The sequence below is a fragment of the Buteo buteo genome, chromosome 22, assembly GCF_964188355.1.
Source record: "Buteo buteo chromosome 22, bButBut1.hap1.1, whole genome shotgun sequence".
Lineage (NCBI taxonomy): Eukaryota > Metazoa > Chordata > Aves > Accipitriformes > Accipitridae > Buteo > Buteo buteo.
The window spans coordinates 2,143,083-2,165,028 of record NC_134192.1 but is presented as its reverse complement, the minus strand read 5'-3'; the positions used below and the strand labels follow the sequence as shown (position 1 = coordinate 2,165,028).

Here is a 21,946-nt window from a genome sequence, read left to right as displayed (position 1 = left end):
GTAGACATTCTCTTGGAGGCGACCAGCCTTTAGTGCCTTGGCCACTTCTCCCAGCAGACACTGGTGAGGAATTTTAGGATCTGTGGGAAGGTTAGGATCTGGTACAGGTACCTTACATGGCTAGCGTTGGGAAATAGATCTTCTTCTGTCTGGTACGTGGTTTGGATCTTTGACTGACCCAAAGGACCAGGAATTATTTCAACGGCAAATAGTCCTTGTGCCACCAAGATTACTAATGTTCTACAACACAAAAGAGCCGTGAATCTAAAGCTGCTACTAAGGGACATACAGCAATTGTTTCTAGCTTTGGAAGACCTTAAAAACCACATTGCTTTAATGACATGGCCCAATGTCTTTTGCATCCTGTGGCTGCACAGCAGCAGTCAGCCTTATGATGCATCTGGTTCGCCATGCTGAGCTGGGCTGAGGTCTTTATTGTCTCTAAACCAATTTGTGAAGGGTAAACTAATGTATTTTAATCATGATACAGAAATGCTAAGAAATCTCCTGCATCAGCAAATTGTTATGCACTTGGAAGGCTGAAGAAGTAGAGAAAAGACAGTCTGGCTGAAGTCCACTGACATTGATGGAGTTACACTGCAAAGAATGTAATCCATAGTCTGTCTTCTCCAAAAGAGAAAAAGGCAGACTCCCCTGGCCAGATCACTAGCAAACCCCATTCAGTTCTCTCCCAAAATAGCCTTTTTTGGTCCAAACTCCTGAAAAATGTTTATCCTTGCTTGAAACATACCCATGCACACACTGCAACTTCCCTCAGTGAAGAAGCTTAGACCCATATTCTCAAAGTTGTACGCATGGCCCTGCTTGAGGATCTAGGCTATGGGCATTAACATCTAAGCTGGATGAACGTCAAAAGCTCCTGGCTGGTTCTACTTGAATAAGCAGCCGAAGGTTTGCATATTTATCATATTTATCAAATGGCCTCCATGGCCTAAATGATCAAAACTGCAGATCTCAATGGCATGCATAATTACGGTGTGTTTGTGGGCATGCAAATAAAAACATTTGTGCTCTGGCAAGTCAGGCTGATAATGCCGTAAGAATACATTTTCTTGTGAAACTGTGATACAGCACTTTGCAATAGCTTGAGGTGCCCCAAGAATGGCTTTTTTTGTTTTTTGAACATACCCGTGTTCTTGACAAGGTAGAACACAGGAACTGGGGGTGGGGAAGGAGATTCACCTAATCTGCACATCTTCAATTCCTGAGAAAGAGCAATTTTGGGAAAAAGTATGACAGGTTGTTTCTTTTCTATTCTGCACTGAAGTGGTTTGCTCCCTTACCAGAACTCAGGGCCGTTGTGCAGAATTGTCTCGAGGGAATTTTTTTTTTATATGCAAAGCCATAACTCCACTGCAATTCAACAGAAAGAAATGAGCAAAGCTCTTTTCCAATGCAATTTTGGGCTGCTTGGCGAACAGCATTCATAGCGCAAAGGGAAAGAATCGATAGGTACGTAATGATTTCTAGACACAGCTGCTGCGCTGCCTTTCCAAGGCGTAAGAAAGCAGCTATGCACCAATGACCAGACTTGGAGCTCCTTCTGCTGGTTCATGCATAATTCTGCACTGTAGCAGAATATAAAGGCTGCAGCTGCATAGCAAGATCGTTCGGCAGGGTGGGGGTTGTGGAAATCTGTTCAGAATGAGAAAAAGAAAACTCCGGGGTTTATAATTTGGCTAGACAAAACTGGTAAAGAGAGATGCTGCGCTGTCAGTTGAAATCATGTCTTTTTTTAGTACTGGGCAACGTCACTTGGAATCTTTCGGATTTCTCAGCTCAGAAGAAAACACAAAGATTTAAAACTGTCTCTTTTTTCCGTTCTCGTTCTTTTTTTCAAAGCCTCTCTTCTATTTGAGGTTATAACACAACTTCGGTAGCACTTGAAGATTTAGGAGCATGCTATTAACTCACAAGCAATCCACATGGACACGTGCAGACAGACCCAGTTGTAATATAGCAGGACAGCTACATTAACACTGCACCTTTCCAGAGTTAATACAAAACATACACAGAATACACTGAGATTTGCGTATACATAACCATGGAAACTTGCCTTACAAGCTATTTATTCCATCCTCAACCTCTAAGATTTTAGCTTTTACTTTGACCAGGAGCTATTTCATAGGCTTTTCTTCTACCTAGCTGTCTAGATACCATGCTGTTCATTAGCCAGAGTTGAGTGGGAGACAATAAAATATCAACACCTGCTTTCTCTACTGGCCGAGTGGAGGCTGCTGGTAGGAGAAGCAGCAGTGCTCTGCGCTAAGGAGCCTTTCATCTACCTGTGATCTCAATAGCAGCTGAGCCAACTTGCATCCTTCAGGAGCCATGCTCAAAAATCCCATAAATTCAGTTTCATTCTGAATATTGTAACCCATACACAATGTGGGGTAGCCGGGAACATACCTCAAGAACACTGTTGTACGGTTAATTACTCCTGCAATAGCAACATTTTTAAGTTAAAGAAAGAAGCAGTAATGGCTGAACAGGTACAGCGCTTTGCCTTTCTTCAGCACATTTCAACAGAGGATCTCAAAGCACTTCACCACTATTCCCTTGGTTGCTCTTTCGTTTAGAGTTGGCAAACTATGCTGTGTCTGATATTAGTTCTGCTCCCTGATTGCAGACCTAGTTTTTACGGCAAGAGGTGTGGATGGCAGCTGTGAACAGGAAACGTCTGCCTCCGAAGGCAGTCCTGGGCAGCTGCGGACTTCACCAATTTACACTTCCATGCTAAAGTACCCGACTCCAATTTTGTCATACTCGCCCAACTCAAGAGGAATTTAAGTGGTCCATTAGCCATGGCTCTTTACGCAGCCGGGGATTTTACTTGATGGCCTGGCAGAGGCAGGTATTACCAGGGATGGTACCGGTGAGGAGAACATGCCTTAGCTCCCTTTTCCAACCACTAGCCTAACTTCTCTGTTTTGGAGGCAGAGGGTGGGAAAAGAGCTAACTGCAGCTTGAGAAATGCAACAGAAGAAAACAGTCATTTGTATCCTGACTATTCCACAGCCAGCCACACTATCTACAAATACTGAGGGAACTTGACCTTCCTGAGTCTATTTATCAAGTCTGTTACTGCACCCTGATGTCATTAGACTAGACATTAAGATAATGACTCCTCATGTGATAAGCAAAAGCTAGATGGAATAAATGATACTAGGGCTTTATCAATCAAAGCCAGGTGAAAACTAATTTATCCCATCTTGTATTTATATAGCCTCCCTCTCCTCCAGCATTCTGTACATGGATAGCAAAGACCACTCCATCGGTTTCATGGGTAGGAAGAGATCAGTTCATCCATCGCTGCCCTGAAATGCAGCCTCTTCTGGGTAGCAACACTGCCGCTTACCTAAAGTACCTCACCAAACTGAAAGTGCAGGAGTATCTCAGCTGACAAACTTATTTCAGTTGGAATCTCAGTATGACAAGTCATCTTGGCTCTTCACATGAGGGCCAGCGGAAAACCCAAGAGGTCCGTTTCACATCTCACCACAAAAATCCCCTGGAGAATTTGCTCAGAAGCATGTGCCCGTTGCCGAGTCACCGGTACCATCCTTAGAGGTCTCCCAGCCAAGAATTTATTCATGATTTGCCTTAGCTTGTATATCTGACCGCATCTCAGATGATACTACTGACTCCAGCTGGGTTACTAATGCCTTGAGTGAGAAGCCATCTATCTACACTATCATCAATGAGACCAGTGCTTGCGCACCCAAAGCACGAAGTGCTTGGGCGAGCCGCAGATGGGCACTGCACGACACCTGCGTTTTGGGTAGGGTCTGTATTTTACAAGCAATGGGATAAGCTCTGTGATTTCTCTGAATCTGTGGGGAAATACCACCGAGAACGTGATTAGCTCCATTCTTTCACCTACACTGGGGGAAGCTCTGTGAAAAAAGGGAAGTGACCCTGATTATCTGAAAATGCAAATACCCCTCTGTTTAAAGTGGTTAGTCTATGTGTTGCTCAGTCTCCTTCAATCCCCCCGAGGCTGTGCCTACACGTGTGAGTAGGATAGGGAAACATGTCAGGGCCACGTCAATCTTGTTAGCAACAAAGATGCAATAAAATAGGCTTAAACACTCAAGAGAATGACAGGAGGTACCTACAGACTCTGTTACCTGGTAAGACCTGTCCGCGCCAGCTGGATGAAGCCAGCACAAGTATGCTAACATGCAGTCATCTCATTTTGCTATGCAGACTTGCTGGGGGAGAACTTGAAGTGCAGAAGTGTGAGAAGTCAGAGAAAAGCTGTTGGGTGTTTGGGTCAGGGTTTTTATGACATAGTTCGCCGTGAGCTCAAGTGATCAGAAAGGAAGAAATTAGCAGCAAAATTCAGTGATTCAGAGGGTGCTTTACTGCAGGCCAAAGCAGTTCATGCCAGCTGTTGATTTAACCCCTGCGGGTTTGCCTAGCTGAGTATTTAGGGGCAGATTTAATGACAGCATCCTTCTAAGCTCAGGGTGTGATGTGATTGAATATAGGTTTCCCTCCTTCCGCAAGTCCCAGACCACCAGGCTAAAGACTTGTCTGGGCAGAGGGCATCTCCTTTGGTGAAGCTGTGGCACAGTGCAGAGGAGAATACACAGGACAAGAGAGAAGGGCACGAAGGAGCTGGCTCATAGCATGGGTCTAAAGAGCTCTCCTGGGGTGGGAAACCCTAAGGTCACTTCTTTAAATTTGAACAGACATTTCATTTTCCAAAATGGAAACATTAGTGGGAAAGGGTGTGTTAAGAATGGGGTCCCCTTCCCGGGCACTGGAACCTCTAATCCCCCTGACTGACAGCTTCCAGGAACATAAGCAAAAATCCCTTACATGTACACGCTGTCCTGCATGGGGACAGATGTGGACAAAGCTGGGATCAGAAAAGTAACTGAATGTTTCTGAAAGCTGCAAACACTAATCTTTAGAGGGGAGATTAAAAGTGGCCAGCAGAACAGAAGCCCTCGATGGATAGAGGCACTAAAGGAGCCTTCTGTTTTCAGACACTTGGAAAAAGTACCCTGGATAATCCTGTGTCTGTGTTAAGGATGGACTGGAGATCCACAAAGGATCCATTTTTAAGAGAACTTTAGACTTGTTTCCACTGCTTTAGTCAACAACGAGCACAATTTTGGAAGTGCAACTGGATGCTATCTTAATGTTGCGGCGTCAGTGCAGGCAGCGAAAGTCCTCAGTGGTACCTGGACGTACCTGCAGAAAAGTTGCACACTTGATTGGCTGTAGCTTAAAAAGGGCTGTGGGGTTTTTTGTTGTTTTTGTAAGTCAAGACAAATAAATTTCTCTGTTACTTTACTATTTCTAGGAGACACCACACTGAATTCTATTCCCAGTTACCACACTGACATCGAAAGAAGCTAAAGGGCAGTAACCAAGAGGAAAAATCTTGAACAATCAATGCAAAAAGAAAAAAAAACAACAACAAACAGCCCTTTTCTCTATCTGTTGGTAAAGTGCAGAGCCAACACTACCCATTTACTTTATGTCTAATGGACTTAAAGAAGGCCAAAAATTGGTTTAATGCTGTCTTAAGGCACCTGGTCTAATATCATTATGTTTTGCCCAATCCAGTAAGTAGTGCAAATCCTAGTATATTGCTGAAATCTGACCTTGTGCATCATTAAATCGATTTGGAAGGAAGCCTGGCACTGCATGTGTGCACGCATTTCTGCACAGATGTGAGCATTAAGAAGGGGTTGCTTCCAGAGGGGGCTGACTTCTGCCCCACAGAGGACCCTCATTTTGGGATCAAAAACTTCTCAAAACACTGAGAGTTGTGTTCTCTCTTAATAACCTGGATAAAGTTTTCACTAGTTTAAAAAGCTGAGTTTTAAGGTTTCTTCCCCTGCTATCAGCTCTTATCTCGGCGTCTCTCCTTCATCTGCTGCAGCGAGCAGTGGTTTAAATGCTTCCTTTTCAAATGCACGCCAGCCAGCTCCAGAGTAATACTTCTGGGAGGTGTGGTACAACACTGCACGAAATAAGCGGCGGTTTATACTATTTGAAAAATGTTTTTCTGCTTCACCTCTAACAAAGTTGATTGCATTTTCCATTTCACTTCCTTCACGGCTTTTCTCTCTTCCTTAAGTATTCTGTGACAGGGAAATTACCATGGTTTCCCATTTAAGAGGTGGAGGGAACAACTGAGATAATCTAGAAACAAGTCTGTAACAGGCATCCACTGACCGGGGAGCAGGGCTCTCGACATGTCAGGTCGAGCGGTTGAGCCGTCAAGCCCTGCTGTAGCCACTGACACCTGTCCTGCAAAGTCCATAAATTTAAATGAATAAATAGTTCAGTTGAATGCAGTGGAACTATTCCCACTCCTAAAGGGCTTCACTGCTTTCCACGTATAAATGATGCTTCAGAACCAACTTAAAGCCCCTTCCAATTCTACTGTCGTGCTGTGGGAGGCTGCGCGGGGATGGTGCCTGCAGGAGGCAACCTCCTGGCGCTGGCACACCCGTCTGCCTGCTCCCAGCCTGGAGGGCTGCACCTCAGCCTCAGCAACACAGCCCCAGGTGTGTGCCAAGGTCTTTGGCAAAAAATTTGTTGGCAATATATGTAAAATGCACATGGCAAGATTCAAAAAATCAGTCACTTCTAGTTAGCCAACTCTCAGGAATTTTCTCCTACCTCCTCCTTCTGAGCAATGCCACCAGCTCCCTGCTCCGGCAGCCTCACATATCTCTTTGGGTCTTGGGCACAAGTCAAACCACAGAGTAAGAAAACTAAAGAGTTTTCAGCAAAACATTCAGTGCTGGTACTTAATTTAATTAATCTGAGACTGGGCTATGATTACTGCAATGTAGGACAAAAGAAGCAGAGCTACTAATTTAATGACCCTATTTGTTGTTTTTCAGATTTCATGTCTTAAGTAAAACAACCAGGTTTCGCTTAACTTGATGCTTGGGGTCTGACTGAATTTCTGTCTGACTCGAGGACTTCATCTCAATAAGAACTGCCAGTGTTATAGCATAAGCTCATTCTTCATAAAAGAAATGCTGACTGGTGTTTTAGGAGCTGATTAATTTTATAGTCAGAGAAGTCTAAGATAATAGCCCCTCCTTTTTCATCTCAGAGAGAAAGAGAGAGAAAGAGAAAGAGAGAAAACAAGAGAGCAATTGCTGTGTAAGAAATAAGTACGGTTAGGCATATTATATTTGTCAGGATGCAAGTCCAGTGATTTAAGTGGGAATATTGGTAGGCATGCTCAGGCACCTTTGAACTGTCACTTAATAACTGAACAGTACAATTATTAATTAATTAATACCTTAATTAATTAATAATATAATTAACTGAACAGCAAACAATAATTGAAACTGTTTTTGTCATGGCCATCATGCAAGTCAGATTCTCTAATTTTCCAGTTGCCATAATCTCCGTGGTTGCTTCCGTGCTGAGGGACAAGCATGCTGGTGCTGAGGGGTGAATCTGCAAAACCGAGCTCGTGATAGCGTCCGCTACTGCCTGAACTACACGTACATTGTGTAAGATACACGTCCGGGCCCAATTTTGGGTGTGTGCCTACTTTGAGCTTAGAAAATCTGGCCAGGAGAGTTTTTAGAGAACATCTCAGAAGACAACATAGGAAGTTAGTAGAGAGGAGAAGACTAATGACAATGGAGAGACACAGCAAACCAAGGAGTTTACAGTTGGCCTAGCAAACCACTACTGGACCAGCAAAGCCAGTAGACAACAAACAGGTGAGGCAGAAAGCAAAGAGCTCCTTCAATTTTTGCAAAAAACACCCCAATGTCTGTACAGAGCAGGGACAAATCTGCCTGGAACTGACTATAGCCAAGAAGTGATGAGTTCTCTCAAAACCCATTTATAGGCCTAGTTGTGCCGTGGTACTTTGGTAACAAATCAATAAGTCTACGACTTTGTGAAGCTTTGGAAAACTTGAAAAATGACCCCTCTGACTTTCCCTCTGTATTTACTATTTCAAAACCTGTAGCTGCAAGAGTTATTGCGAGAGATAATTACTGCTGGCTGTTTCGCCAGTTGAGACTCTGTATAATATCTAGCATGGCATTTATTAGTTGGCTGTAGCCTACCTGTGTGGGAAAATGAATCTGACATTAGAGAGACAGAATATCTTTACTAAGATACTTTATGTCCTACAGCTGATGCTACTGTGCTGTCCTTAAAAAGTTATAGGTAGTGTCCAGGAAACATGAGTGTCCCCTTTCCAAAAGCAGGAAAGGGGTAGATCCCTCACCATCTCCAGTATTTTAGCCATCTGTCTTTCTTTGCTAACGGGAGACTTTGGGAATCAGCAGAACCCCTACACACCTCCGCACTCACTCCCATTTCAGCCTGAGATAAACAACTGAGATGATAGATTTCTGCCCCCAGGGACAGCTTCTGGACATCAGACTGGAGACACGAGATCAAATTCATCTCTGGTGAAATTCCACTGGCTTCAACCACATTAGACCAGAGATTAATTTGGCCCACAGATACATTAAGAAAGGATACAAAGCACAAACGGTATTTTATAAAAAAAGAGAAAGGGGAGGGGGAAATTCAAGGGGGATGCTGGATCCTAACCCAGCAGGATTCAGCCCAGCCCGCTCCACCCTCACATCACCAGGCACAGTGCATGTTGCCGGTTACCTTTTTGCTTACTGACTTTCTTTACTGTCATTGCCGCTTGCCGCTTTTGATTTTCAGAAATTTCAAAGCCTGAAAAAGGGAACACGGCAAACACAATTCAGAAGATTGCTTACAAAGCCTCTTTTTCTTTTGGGGAGGGGGGAATGTTCTGCACTGTTTGGCAAACACAGAATGCCCTAGGTGGCAAAGCATCACCCAGTAAGCTGTGTGTACAGGCAGGTATTTTACTGAAAAGCAAATCTTCCTTGAAAGGACAGGCCTCTTTATAATCTCACTTGTGCAGGGGCTGTATGAAAAGTAAGATTAGACCCATTATTATTTATACAGTATCATAAATATGCCCAGTGCTTTACAGCTGAGCAACACAAACTGAGCCTGAACGGACATTGGTTACAGTCAATTTATGGGCTGATGCTGAGGGAAGGGCACGGCTGGTAAGTCATTGACTTTGCTGCCCTCCTACCCTGCACGAGACATGCTTAACCAGAGCAGAAATGATGCGGCCAGGAGACTCTGAAGTCAGATGGCCAAAGACTGCCTTCTCCCACAATACCCACAGAGGTTCCAGGCTTGAAGCTATGGGCAGAATTTGTTTATTGAGGGCCAAAAATAACAGTAACTGAATTGGAAAGAGACCTATTTATGACTAGGAGAGCAACCAAGGACATTTGAACAAGGTTGAACTGTAATTCTACTACAAAACAAAATGTGGGCTTCTCCAACAGTTGGGGCTAAATTAAGGATTACCAACAATCTCCTTTCAGATTCATTTCATATTCCTCACCTATCTTTTCATCTTCTTTTACCATCTTCCTTTCTTCTCTGAAAGCTCTAAGCCATCGTAACTTCTCCTCCAGTTTCTTGGCAAAGAATAAGTGCATTTCCTCAGTTTCCTTGTTATGAAGTTTGAAGGCATTCTTCATGCTGACATTGAAGTCATCATCTCTCCCGTCTTCTATATCCACCACTTCATATTTATCCATGTCTATGCGACCTTTGTAATACAGAATATCTCTTCGTATCAGATCCTACAGAGAGAAGGGGAGAGATGGGTTGATTGTAACATACTTACAGAGCTTGAACTCAGCAGGGAATTCATGGGAGGGCTGAAGAGAAGTAAGAAGTAATGGTGAAACCTGGTCAAATGATTCAAGCCTCATCTGCTGTGAATACGTTTGTTGCTGGCTAAACAAATAGGGTAGATCATAGGCATAAAAGAATGAAATACAAATCCACATGCTGCAAAATTTTGCTTGTAGGCATGAAGAAATGCCTTTGAGTAGGTAACATACTTCCATCATTTTCCATGATGGGAAGCTCTGTTCCGTAAGATGAGAAACTGGAAAATACGGGCCACTGGCCTGATGGGATTCCTGTGCTGCAAACGCGGCTGTGTAGAAGCATAACTCTTGAGAAATCAGCTCGGGCATGTCTGGCAGTACAGACTGGGTAGTGCAGACCTCTGTTTTTCAAACATATTCTCAGAGTCAGGGGAGATAGGTCCCTGCCCCTTCTTGGAACCCATTTCCCGTTCATACACAACTCATTGCTGAGAAAATCACCCTGATTCTCAGTTCAAAGAACTTCTCACCTATCTCTGTCCCATTATGCCCTGGATTTAACCTCTTGATCCAGCTTAAATTTTTTCTTTTTCCCTTCTTGATGTTTACAACCAAACCTGTTCATCCTCATCTCCTTTCTAAGCTGATTATTTCCCCCCCTTGTTTTTCAGCAACAGCTCATTCCCCTACATTGGGAAGGAAAAAGTAAAATAGTCTTCATTATTAATTTTTCAGAACTCATATGGGAACACCTGCAGCTCTGTGGCTGTTTGACATGCCCAGCGCAACCTCCGCTCTGTGCCGGCAGCAGCCATGCAGCAGCGCTGCGTATCGGCTACCATGATTGCAGCTGGGAGACAGCAGTAGGTGGAGCTGGCACTAAAAAAGAGTGGTTTGAGATCTATTGTGTCAACTGCTCAATCATAGATGTGAAATTGTGGATGCTGATAAACTGTAGTGAAAAACAGGTAATTTCCTGTTTTCCTCCTTACCCTCTTCATACTTATTTTGGCTTTGCTCATCAAATTTTGTACTGCCTTTACTAGAACTATTCCTGATTTATACTGGTGTAAGAGGAGCATTGGCCCCACATCTCTATGTCTTCATAGGAACAGATAACAAAAAATGATCATCAGAAAACAGAATGTTAATTATATAGTCATGACCACGTAAGGTGATTCAAGTTACAAGGCATACATATTTAAAAAGCCAAATTTAGCCACACACAATCAAGATTTCCTTCCTCTACCCACTCTCAAAAGCCAATATTTAGGTGTATTAAATTAACTTAAATATTTCTTTATTCTTGAGAGTGCCCTAAAGATAAATGCTATGTCAAAGAATTCATTTAAGAGGAAAAATAAAATCAATGTACTGCATTTATTTACTCAAATAAGATTTAGTAGTGAGGTTTTTTAAAGAGAAGCAGTAGGTATTACTTCAAACAAATCATTAATCTCAGAAAATAATAATAATTTTTTAGCAAACTTGCTCATGGATATGTCAGACAGTATTAACGATCGTGAGACAGGGCACTGTCCAGGAGCTCATAGTCTGTAAAACCTGGCTCCTTCCTCTGGAATGCTCCCGGGGCGGGGAGGGGGGGGGGGGGGGGAGAATCCACTAACTAATGTATTGTACAAACATCTTCCTCTAGTATGTAGGCTTTGAGTAGTGATGCTGTCCAAAATGTAAGAGAAGGATATTTCAGGCTGAATATGCAACAGAACATCTTTTCTGTTTTGTCCTAACTTGGAAAATTGCTTCTTTCCTCTCCCTCTGCGCCCAGGGAAGTGCTGAGAAAAGGCTGTAAGCATCACACTAAACTTGTTCAATTAAATCAATACTGTGCACTGTGTTTAAATTTGAGTCTTGGACTAGTTGATAGAAATAGCATTTATCTTCACCACATTCTCAAAAAAACTTGATAACAAATCTCACAGGAAAAAAGATGTGCTCCTTAAATTAGCTATACCAGCAACTATTCTTCTTCCCAGAGAGAACCAACTCACTGCTGATGAAAACTTCCAAAACACAACACTGAACAGACTGTCCTTGTGAGCGAGATGGGTGAAGTGGGATCAAACGTACTTTTCTATGCAATATTCATGATTATGTAGAGATTTGTTCACAAAAGGTATTACAAGAATAAATAATCACAATCCTCCTTCTCACCTGGCTCTGAAAATCCAAGGTTCTGTGCATTGGCTTTTTTCTTACACATACTCAATACATTTTTTTCCCTTTTTATCTCTCCAATTTTGATTTAGAAAACATTATGAGCTATTTTTAATAGCTAATGCTCAGTGAATGTTTTAACAGCTTTGTGCTGTCATTATACTTCCAGAGGACAATATATCGGGTTTGGACATGTCTGACTGAACTGCTCCATACATTTCCCCTCCGAGGCTGCAGCAAGAACAATTGCTGCCTCCCGCGAGGCTTCTGCAGTGCGTTTTAGAGGCTCCCATGTTTTGCAGGTGTTGCTGAGTATTGGATGTGAAGATAACGGTGTTGCCTAGGAGTTACTGAAGGAGCAACAAGGAGATAATGGAATCATACAAGTGCTTTTGGAAATAAATGACCCCACAGAATATTACTGTTGGTGAGAATGCAATAGCGGGAAAGAACAAGCTCAGCTATTGAGACTGTTTGCAGAAAACACACGGAGAAGAAATGCCGTGTTTTTGTCCTTGAGCATTAAGCAAGCTTATGGGCAAATGAGGGAAAGACAATAAGCGTAAAGCTCCTGCCTGCCCCTTTTACTTTCATTTTGAGAAGAAACTTCAGTAACGAATCTTGAAGAAATGAATCACCTTTTCTCTCATTGCCCTCCCCAGAGCTCTCAGCCGCCAGCTTGGCAGGAACTTTCTGGTGGAGAAACAGCCCCTGGAGTGGGGAGAGGCCCAGAGGAGAGAAAGGTGCCAACACGGCGGAAGACGAAACATTCAAAGAAGGACAGAAAAGTAAAGAGCTCCGACCAAGTCCGTGCCTGATGTTAGCCGAGTGTGGGTCGCTGCCCTGTGCCAGCAGTGCATTTCCTTTGTACTTCCTCAAGAGAAGGACCACTCCCCACTTGCTGACCACAAATCCAGCACTGGTACCCTGAGTTTTTAAGAGAACCTTTATTTTTCACAGAATGATAGAGCACATAAACACCTCAGTGAATAGCACGTGTCTGCAAATGGAAGACACTTTGTACACACCTGGTTTCAATAAAGTTCAGTCCATATAGCAGATTAATAACTGTAACTGGATAATGTAATTTTTAATGGGCTAGGCATTTACTACTACCACTTCTCCTTTCTTCCCCTCTTCTTGCCAGCACTCAATAAATGGATATTATTTCCCAACTGACTAAATTTTAACACCCATAGTATGGGAAGCATAATAATTATTTGATCCATGGATATTTTATCACATATGTTCCTACAGCTCTTAAAGAATAACATATGTTACTTAGCTCCTTGGTGAAGCATGGGCATCTTCAAATACACTTGGCTTATGCTGTAATTGATTTCAATAAAATTTAGGAATTCATCTGGGCTACATGAGAGACGTACAGCAAACAAGGCCAAACCCCTATTTTTAGGAGCTTTTTATGCATGTGGAAAAGAGAATAAAAATTCAGGGAACATGCAGGCAATGAAAGCAATGCTGCTTTGTGTGATTTCTGCCAGATGCAGACAGAAAGCCTGTAGCAGCGTTGAGAAATGAACCTTGTTGTTCTGTACACCATTTGTGTTGAGTGCGGGACTATCTTTCCTTTCTTTGAGCACGTAAGCTGAATCAAACAAGCACACACAAGATAGAGAGCAGATGTGTGGCTGAGGATGAAAATGGATTGTTTAAACAGACTGGTTTAAGTACTACATGTCAGAAGGACAAAGCAAATACGTATACACAAAATGGAGATTTATCAGCTATCTAAGTAGCCACACTGTCGAAAGGAGCTCAGGCTTAGCAGAGGGCAGAAATGGCAGCTGGGACAGGCTGCTGCTATTACTCCTGATTATCCCAGGGATAACATACGAGAGAATTAGGAAGAAATTATTAAGCTATAGAATTTACTTTCATTTATATGCTGGCTATATTAGTATAGTATTATATGTTATCCTGTCCACAGTTAAGCCAGGATGACGACTAGCTGGTTTACACTGTCCAGTTTTGAATGTCATACAAAATTAATTTTTGTAGTTAAATCAGATAAGAGCAAGAAAATAGAAAAAGACAAAAAAAGACTCTCAAAACCTGATCAGTGGGGAAAGGTCAAAGAAATGGAGCTGTTTAATCTGGAAAGGACATAAATAAAAAGGAATGTGCTATTGGTATTCCAATATGTGAAAGCTGTTTCTCTTCTAAGGAGGCTGGTGATCAATTATTCTCCATTTTGATTGTGGCTTGGCTTAATTTACCACAAGGGAGAATAGGATTAGATACTCAGAAAAAAAGTCGTTCTAGCTATAAGAGTAGTTAAACACTAGAACAGACAATATAGGGAAGTCTTGGGACAGCATTCCTTGGAGATTTTAAAAAATAAGGTTAGACAAACATCCATCAGAGATGATCTGAGTATACTTAATCCTGCGAAGGGAATAGCTAATCTCCTGGGGTCCTTCCCAGCTCTGCATTTTGATGATGTCTAAGAGAAAGGTGACAGATGGAGGAGAAAATGGGATGAGAGCAGGTAGGATTAGTACGGACTTCAGGGGTGGTGTGGGAGAAGCCCCAAGGTGCAGACTGGGACAGCAAGCACAAGGAGCAGTGACATAAACCTGCAGTCTCTGCAGACAGCATCCAGATTGCCTTGCATGGCTCTTAAGGAAATTGATGCATCTAGGTCATTTGCACTTATTTGTCTAAATATGATCTTTTTTTACCCTACAGCTTCTATGATTTCCCTTTCTTTCCCTAGCTGAGGTTAATTAAGCTCTTCTGAAAAATGCTCTGCAGTCTGTTCACGTAATATGTACTGAGGATTCACAAGGAAAAGATGAAGCCAAAAAAAGTAATATTTGATGGGAGCACAAAACAAAGTTTTGACACATTACGTAAACCTACCACAATTCTGCTCTCTGCATTTGCTTTGTTGGAGGTTTACAGCTGAAGTGGTTGTGCCTGAGGTAGCGGCTGCGCTCAGGGGGATGTACCTGACTGCGTGACCTGCTTGGGCCATTTTCTCCTGCTCTCACTCTGACTTAAATATCCCCATTTCCCTGTCCCCTCTCTGAAGGGGGGAGGTGACTTTCTCTAGCTGTGCTTGAAAGAAAAAAATCTCATTTGTGACCATCGTAAGGAAACCAAGGCTGAACTTTTATTGGAAAACCTGAAGATCTGAAGTTGGGATGTGGCTTCCACAATCAATTATGCACTTACCCCCAAATTATTGCACTGGATATAGATATATATGTGTAGAACGGATTGCACCTGTAAATCAGATTGTTCAATAACTCTTACTATTAAATTGACTTCTACTTGTCTTTAGTACTGCTTTCTCCTCCTGCTCTCTAGCTTTAATCAATCACTTTTTTTGTGCCACGAGTACCCCAGGCCATAGCTACATGTGCCAGACACTGCCTTTGCACACTGTGCTTGTGCAAGACCCTGTAAGAGTCAAATCCTCCCATGATGCTGCAGAGGAAATATAATACGAATCGCAAGGAGGGAAATCTGCCTGTGCAGGCAATTGCTAGTGCAAAATGGCATTAGGATTAAAAGCTATTCAATGGCTTAACCAGCACGCAGCACATAAGGAGGAAATTTTCCCCTCTATCAGAGGGCACAGGTAAGCACTTGAGAGGACCTGGCCTGCTATGTCCCCCAGGTAATTTGTTCCTGCTAGCTTCGCGTGCAGCCAGCTTCATGCATTTCAGAAACTCCTCCTATTTATTAGGATGGATGGGGAGGTCTTAAGCAAGGGTTATGATTTTTGGATGGCACATTTTTTTCCAAGTGCTATGGTTTACTCCATGCTAGGTCACACTCTACTTCTCATGCGTAAAACAAATCATCTGTAAAACACAAGTGGAGAAAGAGCCATTTTCAGCCATGAGTCATTAGATCCCTCTTATGAGCTGACAATATAAAAGATGCCAACCACAGAATAATCCGTTACAAGTTTCTCATTGCATATGTAGGTTATTCATCCTCCTGGTTATCTAAAACCTGCATATTCCAATGGCAAAGTAGTTTCAGAATGACTTGGGGAGGAATTATGCACTCTGAGTACATGGATGCAGTCAGGTCTTCTGAGCGCACCTCCCCGAGGCTGGCAGGGACTGGCTGCCGGCCTTTGGGTGAAATGCGATTTCTCCTTCAGTCCTTCCCCATCTCTATAATGGCATAATGGTATTTGCTTATTTTACAGGGCAGGAGGGAGCTGTAAATAAGTAATCAGTTAAAGACACATTGAAAGCCTTTGACGGTGGATCTTTAACAGCTCAAAGCCTTGTAAGAATAGCTTAGCGTTACACATGCTTCGGGTTTCGGAGCTGGCAGACCAAAGGGAGGCAGAGAGGAGGCTCTGCAGGCGGCAGATGCAGCCCGCCGGGGGCAGACGCACCATGCCACAGATCCCTCCGTCCCTCCTGCCAGGCAAAGGGCGGCCTGAGTAACATGCAACAGGGTGGCTCTTCCGCTGGGGGGATCATCACTCCATCCCCACCACAGCTTTACAGAAGATCATCCCCGTAGAGGTCTTCTGAGGTATTTTCCTCTTGCACTGAGCATGGGTGACAGTGCAAAGACACACGAGGGGTTTCTCCCCTCACTCCTCCCTACCTGAGATCATGGCTTGGAGTGAGGAGTGTCGCTGGTGAAGCAACGGCCCTTGCAAGCGCTCATGGGGCTGGAAGGCCAAGAGTATTGCACTGCGCACACACAGGTAAAGCAAAGCCAGGGCTTGCCTGAAATGACTAATAATTGAAATGTAACACAGACAAGGCAGCAAGATAGCAGCGTGCTCAGTATAGAAAGCAGCAATCCCTGCAAGCCAGAAGATGGTATGTTCTTCAGGTATCAAAGGAGAAGGGGGATCCAAGGGTGAGGCTGAAGAGAGACCCACCTACAGGCAAGCTCTGCAACTTGGTGAATAGTTGATGTTGAAACAGTTGACGAATAGTGAATAGTTGATGCTGAAATTGGGAAAAGACTAAACCAGGGTCCATAATAACTGCACCCAAACATGAACCCACAATTTGGAAAAGGCTGAGTTATCTTTTGCACTAAGGTGTGGGTCTCAGACCCTCTCTGACAATTTCTTATTGACCTGGGCAGTGACTGCAGAGCAGAATGGAAGAAGCAGAGGGAGCGAGCAGAGTTTTTCAATTTACTCCTGAAATTTGTCCTGATTTTCTTGCCTGCCTGCTCTCTATCTTCACTCTGACCAGCCTGCCGTGAGCAATGAGAGCATGGCACACTGCCACTTTGCCATGTCTTTGGGTATCTTTAGTCATAAGGGCTTTCAATGTTCTTTGGCTTTTTAAAAAAAGATTCAGAGCCTACATTTTTAAAATCTAATCTACCTTAAAGCGACCCTTTGAAGAAAGCAGCCCAGCCTGCTTTTCATGAACACCAAGGACACAGTTTTCTGTAGCATTTGTTCATTTAACTTAACCCTATTGAGGGCTGATTTTTAAGATGGGACATTTATGCACCATTCTCATCGACCTCCCTGGAGCCGAGTGCATTGCAAAACTGGGCCTCTCTTCTGTCCAAATGAGACCCTAAAACTCAATGAACCTTTCTGAATGTTTTTGTCCTAAATATTCTTTATATCAGAAAATAAACTAAGCCCTGCTAAGTGGTTGGATGCCAGTGACTGTGAGCTTTGCTGTCACCCTGTCGGACACAGCAGTTTGGGCTAAGCCAGCCTTTAGGAGCAGGGAAATGGGGTCTGCACAGCACAACCTGAAAATGTGATAAGGGATGGATCATATTAGAAACAGGGGGATGTAACACCACCTCCCTGACACAACCTCGGCCACTCGCTTCCTACCACAAACTTCCTAGGATGGGCCAAATTGTTACAAGTTTCCCCAGGGGGGAAGAGGGGAGCCGAAATCTCTGCGGTATGGGTTTACGTAACTCCTCTTTGCACAAGGACAGCTGTGCTGGGGGGGGGGGGGTCGGCAGATCCCTGCCAAATTATTCAGCAGTGTCTGTCTCCTGAGTTTGGAAAGAGACATTTGATTCATCCTTGCCAGCTCCATGAAGCTGCAGTGTGGGATCTGAGTGGGGGAGGACTGGAGCTGAAAGCATTTATGTGGAAATGCTATTTTTGTTCAACGTATTTAGTGGAACATCAGTGGCATTTTGATGCCTTGTTCCACTTCAAGCCCAGTCACATTGGCTGCAAAGCAGTGAGCTGAGGGCAAGTGCATTTCCAAAGAACTAATAAGAGGAAGAGACGGGAAACCCTTCTGCAGACACGTCACTCGGCTTTACTGGTCTCTGCAGTTTGCTCCTAGGGGCTTAAAATTGTGCTGCTGAAAGGCCACAGCAGGAGAAGGGTTAGATTTTCAGCTCTGGAGGTTTTGCTTTTGGGCCAAATTTACACCCACTTCAATTACAGGAGTGATAAATTAGGCACAGAGTATATAGTATAGCATCTTGCATATCTGCATGGCTATATGAGTAGGCTAAACCTGTTCCCTATCCAGAAAAGAAAACAGACTGTGAAGGACTCTAAATTCAGAAAGCCTTCTCCTGCCCTCCTCCAGCTGGCTCCTCTGGCTGACCCTGATGTTTTTCTCCCTACACGTCCTGCATCCCAGTGACCTCTCGGAGCCCGCTCTTCCCTCTCTGCTATTGCACACTGGGCAGCAAAAAGGCAGCACCGGCCTCCCCGAGTCAGCACAACGCCAGCAGGTTGCTGCAGGTTGCTGGCTCCAGTCAGTACAGCCTGCTAGCGCGAGCCCTTCCGCAAAACTGCGCTCAGGGCACATAATTGGCACGTGCACATCCCTGTGAGAGGGTCACCGAGCACAGGCATTCGGGGCTGTTTTGACTATTAAAAGGAATGTTTTCTTTTCTTGAATATGCCATACCTCAAAGCTAAAGTACTTTTTCATAACTGTTTTTAACATATATCCTGTCAGTTGCTGGAATTCATCTTTCGTTTTCAGCTATCTGCTAGCCAAGGAGACTGACAGGAGGATCAAACTTCCTTGCCATGCTCTACAGTCTGGACCCACAGAAACCTCTTGTCTGCAGACAGCACCGACTGATCAGCTGGGCATGAACGCGGGGCTACGTCAGTGGGGCTGACTGTTCTCTGAAAACTTCATTTTATACTTTGCTTTGGGGCTGTGACCAAGCCAGTGTGTTTTCTTTGGTTGTCTTCATGCTTATCTCAAGCTGCCTCACTAGCTGAAGTAGCAGCATGCCTTGCCTGTCAGCGCAGCACACCACCGAGTCTCTGCCGAGCTGCTGTTTGAAAACAGTGAAACACAGCCTGACCCATTTTCCCACCCTGCTGCAGGCTGGACCCAGGCCTGACCCAAAACATGGCATTTCATGAAGATCTGTGTTACTGGGAGGAAAAGAGAAGGGGTGGGAGGCGCTGCAAAAGTCAAACAGTGTTCCTTGTGGGTCAAAAAAACACTTGAAGTAATAAGAATTGTCCCAGTGTTGCTCTGTGTTTGCAAACAAGATTTTCGGCTAGGCCTGTGAGACCTATTTAGCCTGTAATAAAAGCAGGGCCGTTGTTTTGGTGCAAAGCTTACCTCAATGTTTTTAACAGAACTGATATGGGAACTAGACCTTCTCACACTAAAAGGGCTCAGAAATGTCTCTTTTATCTTCCCATTTGGAAACCTGAACTGCAATGGAGTTTGACAGGATTATTTTATTTACTCCATCTCCTATAGCACAGCTACTTCTGGCTGACTGTCTGGCTATTGCTATTAAACTGCTCTCATTTTGCTTCTCATCCAACCTGCTTTGCTCTGAGAGCTCAAGGGAAGACAGCAATAGTAATAAACCACAAGCTGGAGTTTGCATTGCCTCTTGATTACAAGAGACGCATAAAAAGTGCAAATGAAAACTAAATGTGTTTCATGCAGTCACTGATCTTTCTGCGCTGTCAGAGAACACTAAACACGGAGCCCCATCAAGGACTGTTCGACTACTGGTGAACGAAAAGCATAATTTGGTGCAGAAACTCCGTTAACCCTTCCTATTGTCATTTCCAGCCTAATGCCACAGCACTCTCGAGCCTGTTGGGGAAATCCAAACTATTACCCAGAACAGAAAAAAGAAGATCTTCATCTATTACATGATAAGCACCTCGAGCATCCCCCAACATAACAAGCTATGATCATAATTAATGCTGTGTGTCACAGTCCTGGATGTTAAGTACTATGATTTGCAAATTTAAAGCATCTCTCTGTCAAACTCTCTCAACTTCAGGGTGATAAGAAAAGTAGACCTTGTGCCTTTAAGGCAACATCTTTTAATGCTACCATCATCAAGGATTGACTTCATTTCTTGGTAATTACGGTTAGCATACTGGAATATGTATTCTTCTTTCCTGATTATAGACATATGGTAAGTCAAACTGAGGCCAGTGCTTGCTTCCCACGCAGTTTATTCCCTTCTTACTTTCCAAAAGGCATTTTTGCATTAGGGTAACCGAGAGTCTCTTCTGAAGAAAGCACCGCTTTGTCCTCATGCACACTGCCATGTCCCAACCTCTGGTTCAGGAAACACAGGCAGAAAATTCATTAGAAGAGTTTGATATTAATCCAATAGGTGAAAGTTACCCAGCTTTGCGAAGAAAATCTAAATCACAAGCTCTCCCAGTGGCTCTTTATCAGGAACTGTAGACATCCAAACTAACACAGTGCTCCCCTTTTGACACAGGTTCTGGAAATGTTCTGCACTACCCACCTACATCCACTAGCATTTCAGTATTCAGTTTATTGAACACTGAAATGGCTGACCTGGCCATTTCATCTGATTAAACTTCTCACTTTCTAGCACCAGAAGATAATTCAGTGGTGATATTAGGAAGCGTCCAGTGCTGTCTCTGATAGCAAAATCTAAGCCGAAGAGATTTAACTGTAAAGCTCGGAAACCAATTTTATTTGTGAAAATTTTCCCACACAAGTTGCTTTGCAAGATGTTTGCCAGAAATGAAAGCTGGCTGCCATAGTGTCAGCTTCTCCACCTGCTGCTACTGCTCTTACTCATGCAGCCCTCGTAAATCTTAGTGCAAGTTTCCTGCTTGGAAGAAAGACCTAAATATACTCATACTGACGGAGATAACATCTGTCAAGCACATTTGAATGCAGCCCTTTATAATTACTCATTTTCACAACTAGGTCCCTGTCTGAAGTCCCATCAGTTCTCCAAGACGTGGTGGTCATGGAAATGCATTTGGGATTTCTCAGTCTGAGGCAGCGGAACTTACACTGGCAACCAGGGAAGGGTCTGAGCTTTGCCGCTGGATCCGACGAGCGCCATCACTCCTTTCCTGACAGCTGAACTATATTAATGACTAGTTCATTATAGTCCTAATAATATAGTCATATAATTCATTATAGTCATATTAATGATGATACTAATATCTGGTTCTTTGCATGCAAACAAACCATCAACCAGGTAATCACCCAGCTGCCCACATGCAAAGACAGACCCTGAGAGTTATCCCACCTCATAGAAATGTCTTGGCCAGATGTCCAATAAAAAAAGGCCCCGTAACCTTGAAACATTTTCAGACATCAACAGAAAGGGATGGCAAAGCTTCCGGAAAGCAGGCCATATTCAAAGCAAACAGGGCTTTACTTGGAAATACATTAACTGCTGCTGAAAGCAGATAGCTGGATACTAGAAACACCTCCATAGCCAATAGACCTTATTGCTCAGGCACAGGTAACACTGGATGAATCAGTAGGAAAAAGAAACATGGTAATTCTTGGTAGCATACGACAGGAGTCCTGCTGAAACCTTCCTAGGCTGTCTGCCTGTAAAGCTAATGGACCAAACCTGATCCAACAGAGGAACGGTAGAAACAAAGATGGTTTTTGAGAATGTGGACTGTGCCTTGTCTTTAGTGCCACACAAAGGACACGGAGCAGTTGAACTGGAGCAGTCCTCACTGCTTACTAGCTGATAGCAAAACTGCTGTGAAGAAACCCAAACTTACATGGGGGTGGGGGGGACACGTTACTTTGCACCCAGCTCTCACCTTGAATAAGGGATACAAAACGAGTTGTTATCTTGGCTAT

At 43.6% G+C, this 21,946-nt stretch overlaps 1 protein-coding gene across 2 annotated transcripts in view; it reads right to left on the bottom strand.

Moving 5' to 3' along the window:
* The window catches only part of ARHGEF9 (Cdc42 guanine nucleotide exchange factor 9), a 218,761-nt gene that overhangs the window by 6,898 nt on the left and 189,917 nt on the right, over positions 1-21,946 (bottom strand). For both annotated transcript variants that reach the window (XM_075053735.1, XM_075053733.1), the window contains 2 exons: positions 9,440-9,683; positions 8,656-8,724 (listed from right to left, as the gene is read on the bottom strand). In XM_075053735.1, coding sequence (XP_074909836.1) covers positions 8,656-8,724; positions 9,440-9,683 — 313 coding nt within the window. The remainder of the gene's footprint in view (positions 1-8,655; positions 8,725-9,439; positions 9,684-21,946) is intronic.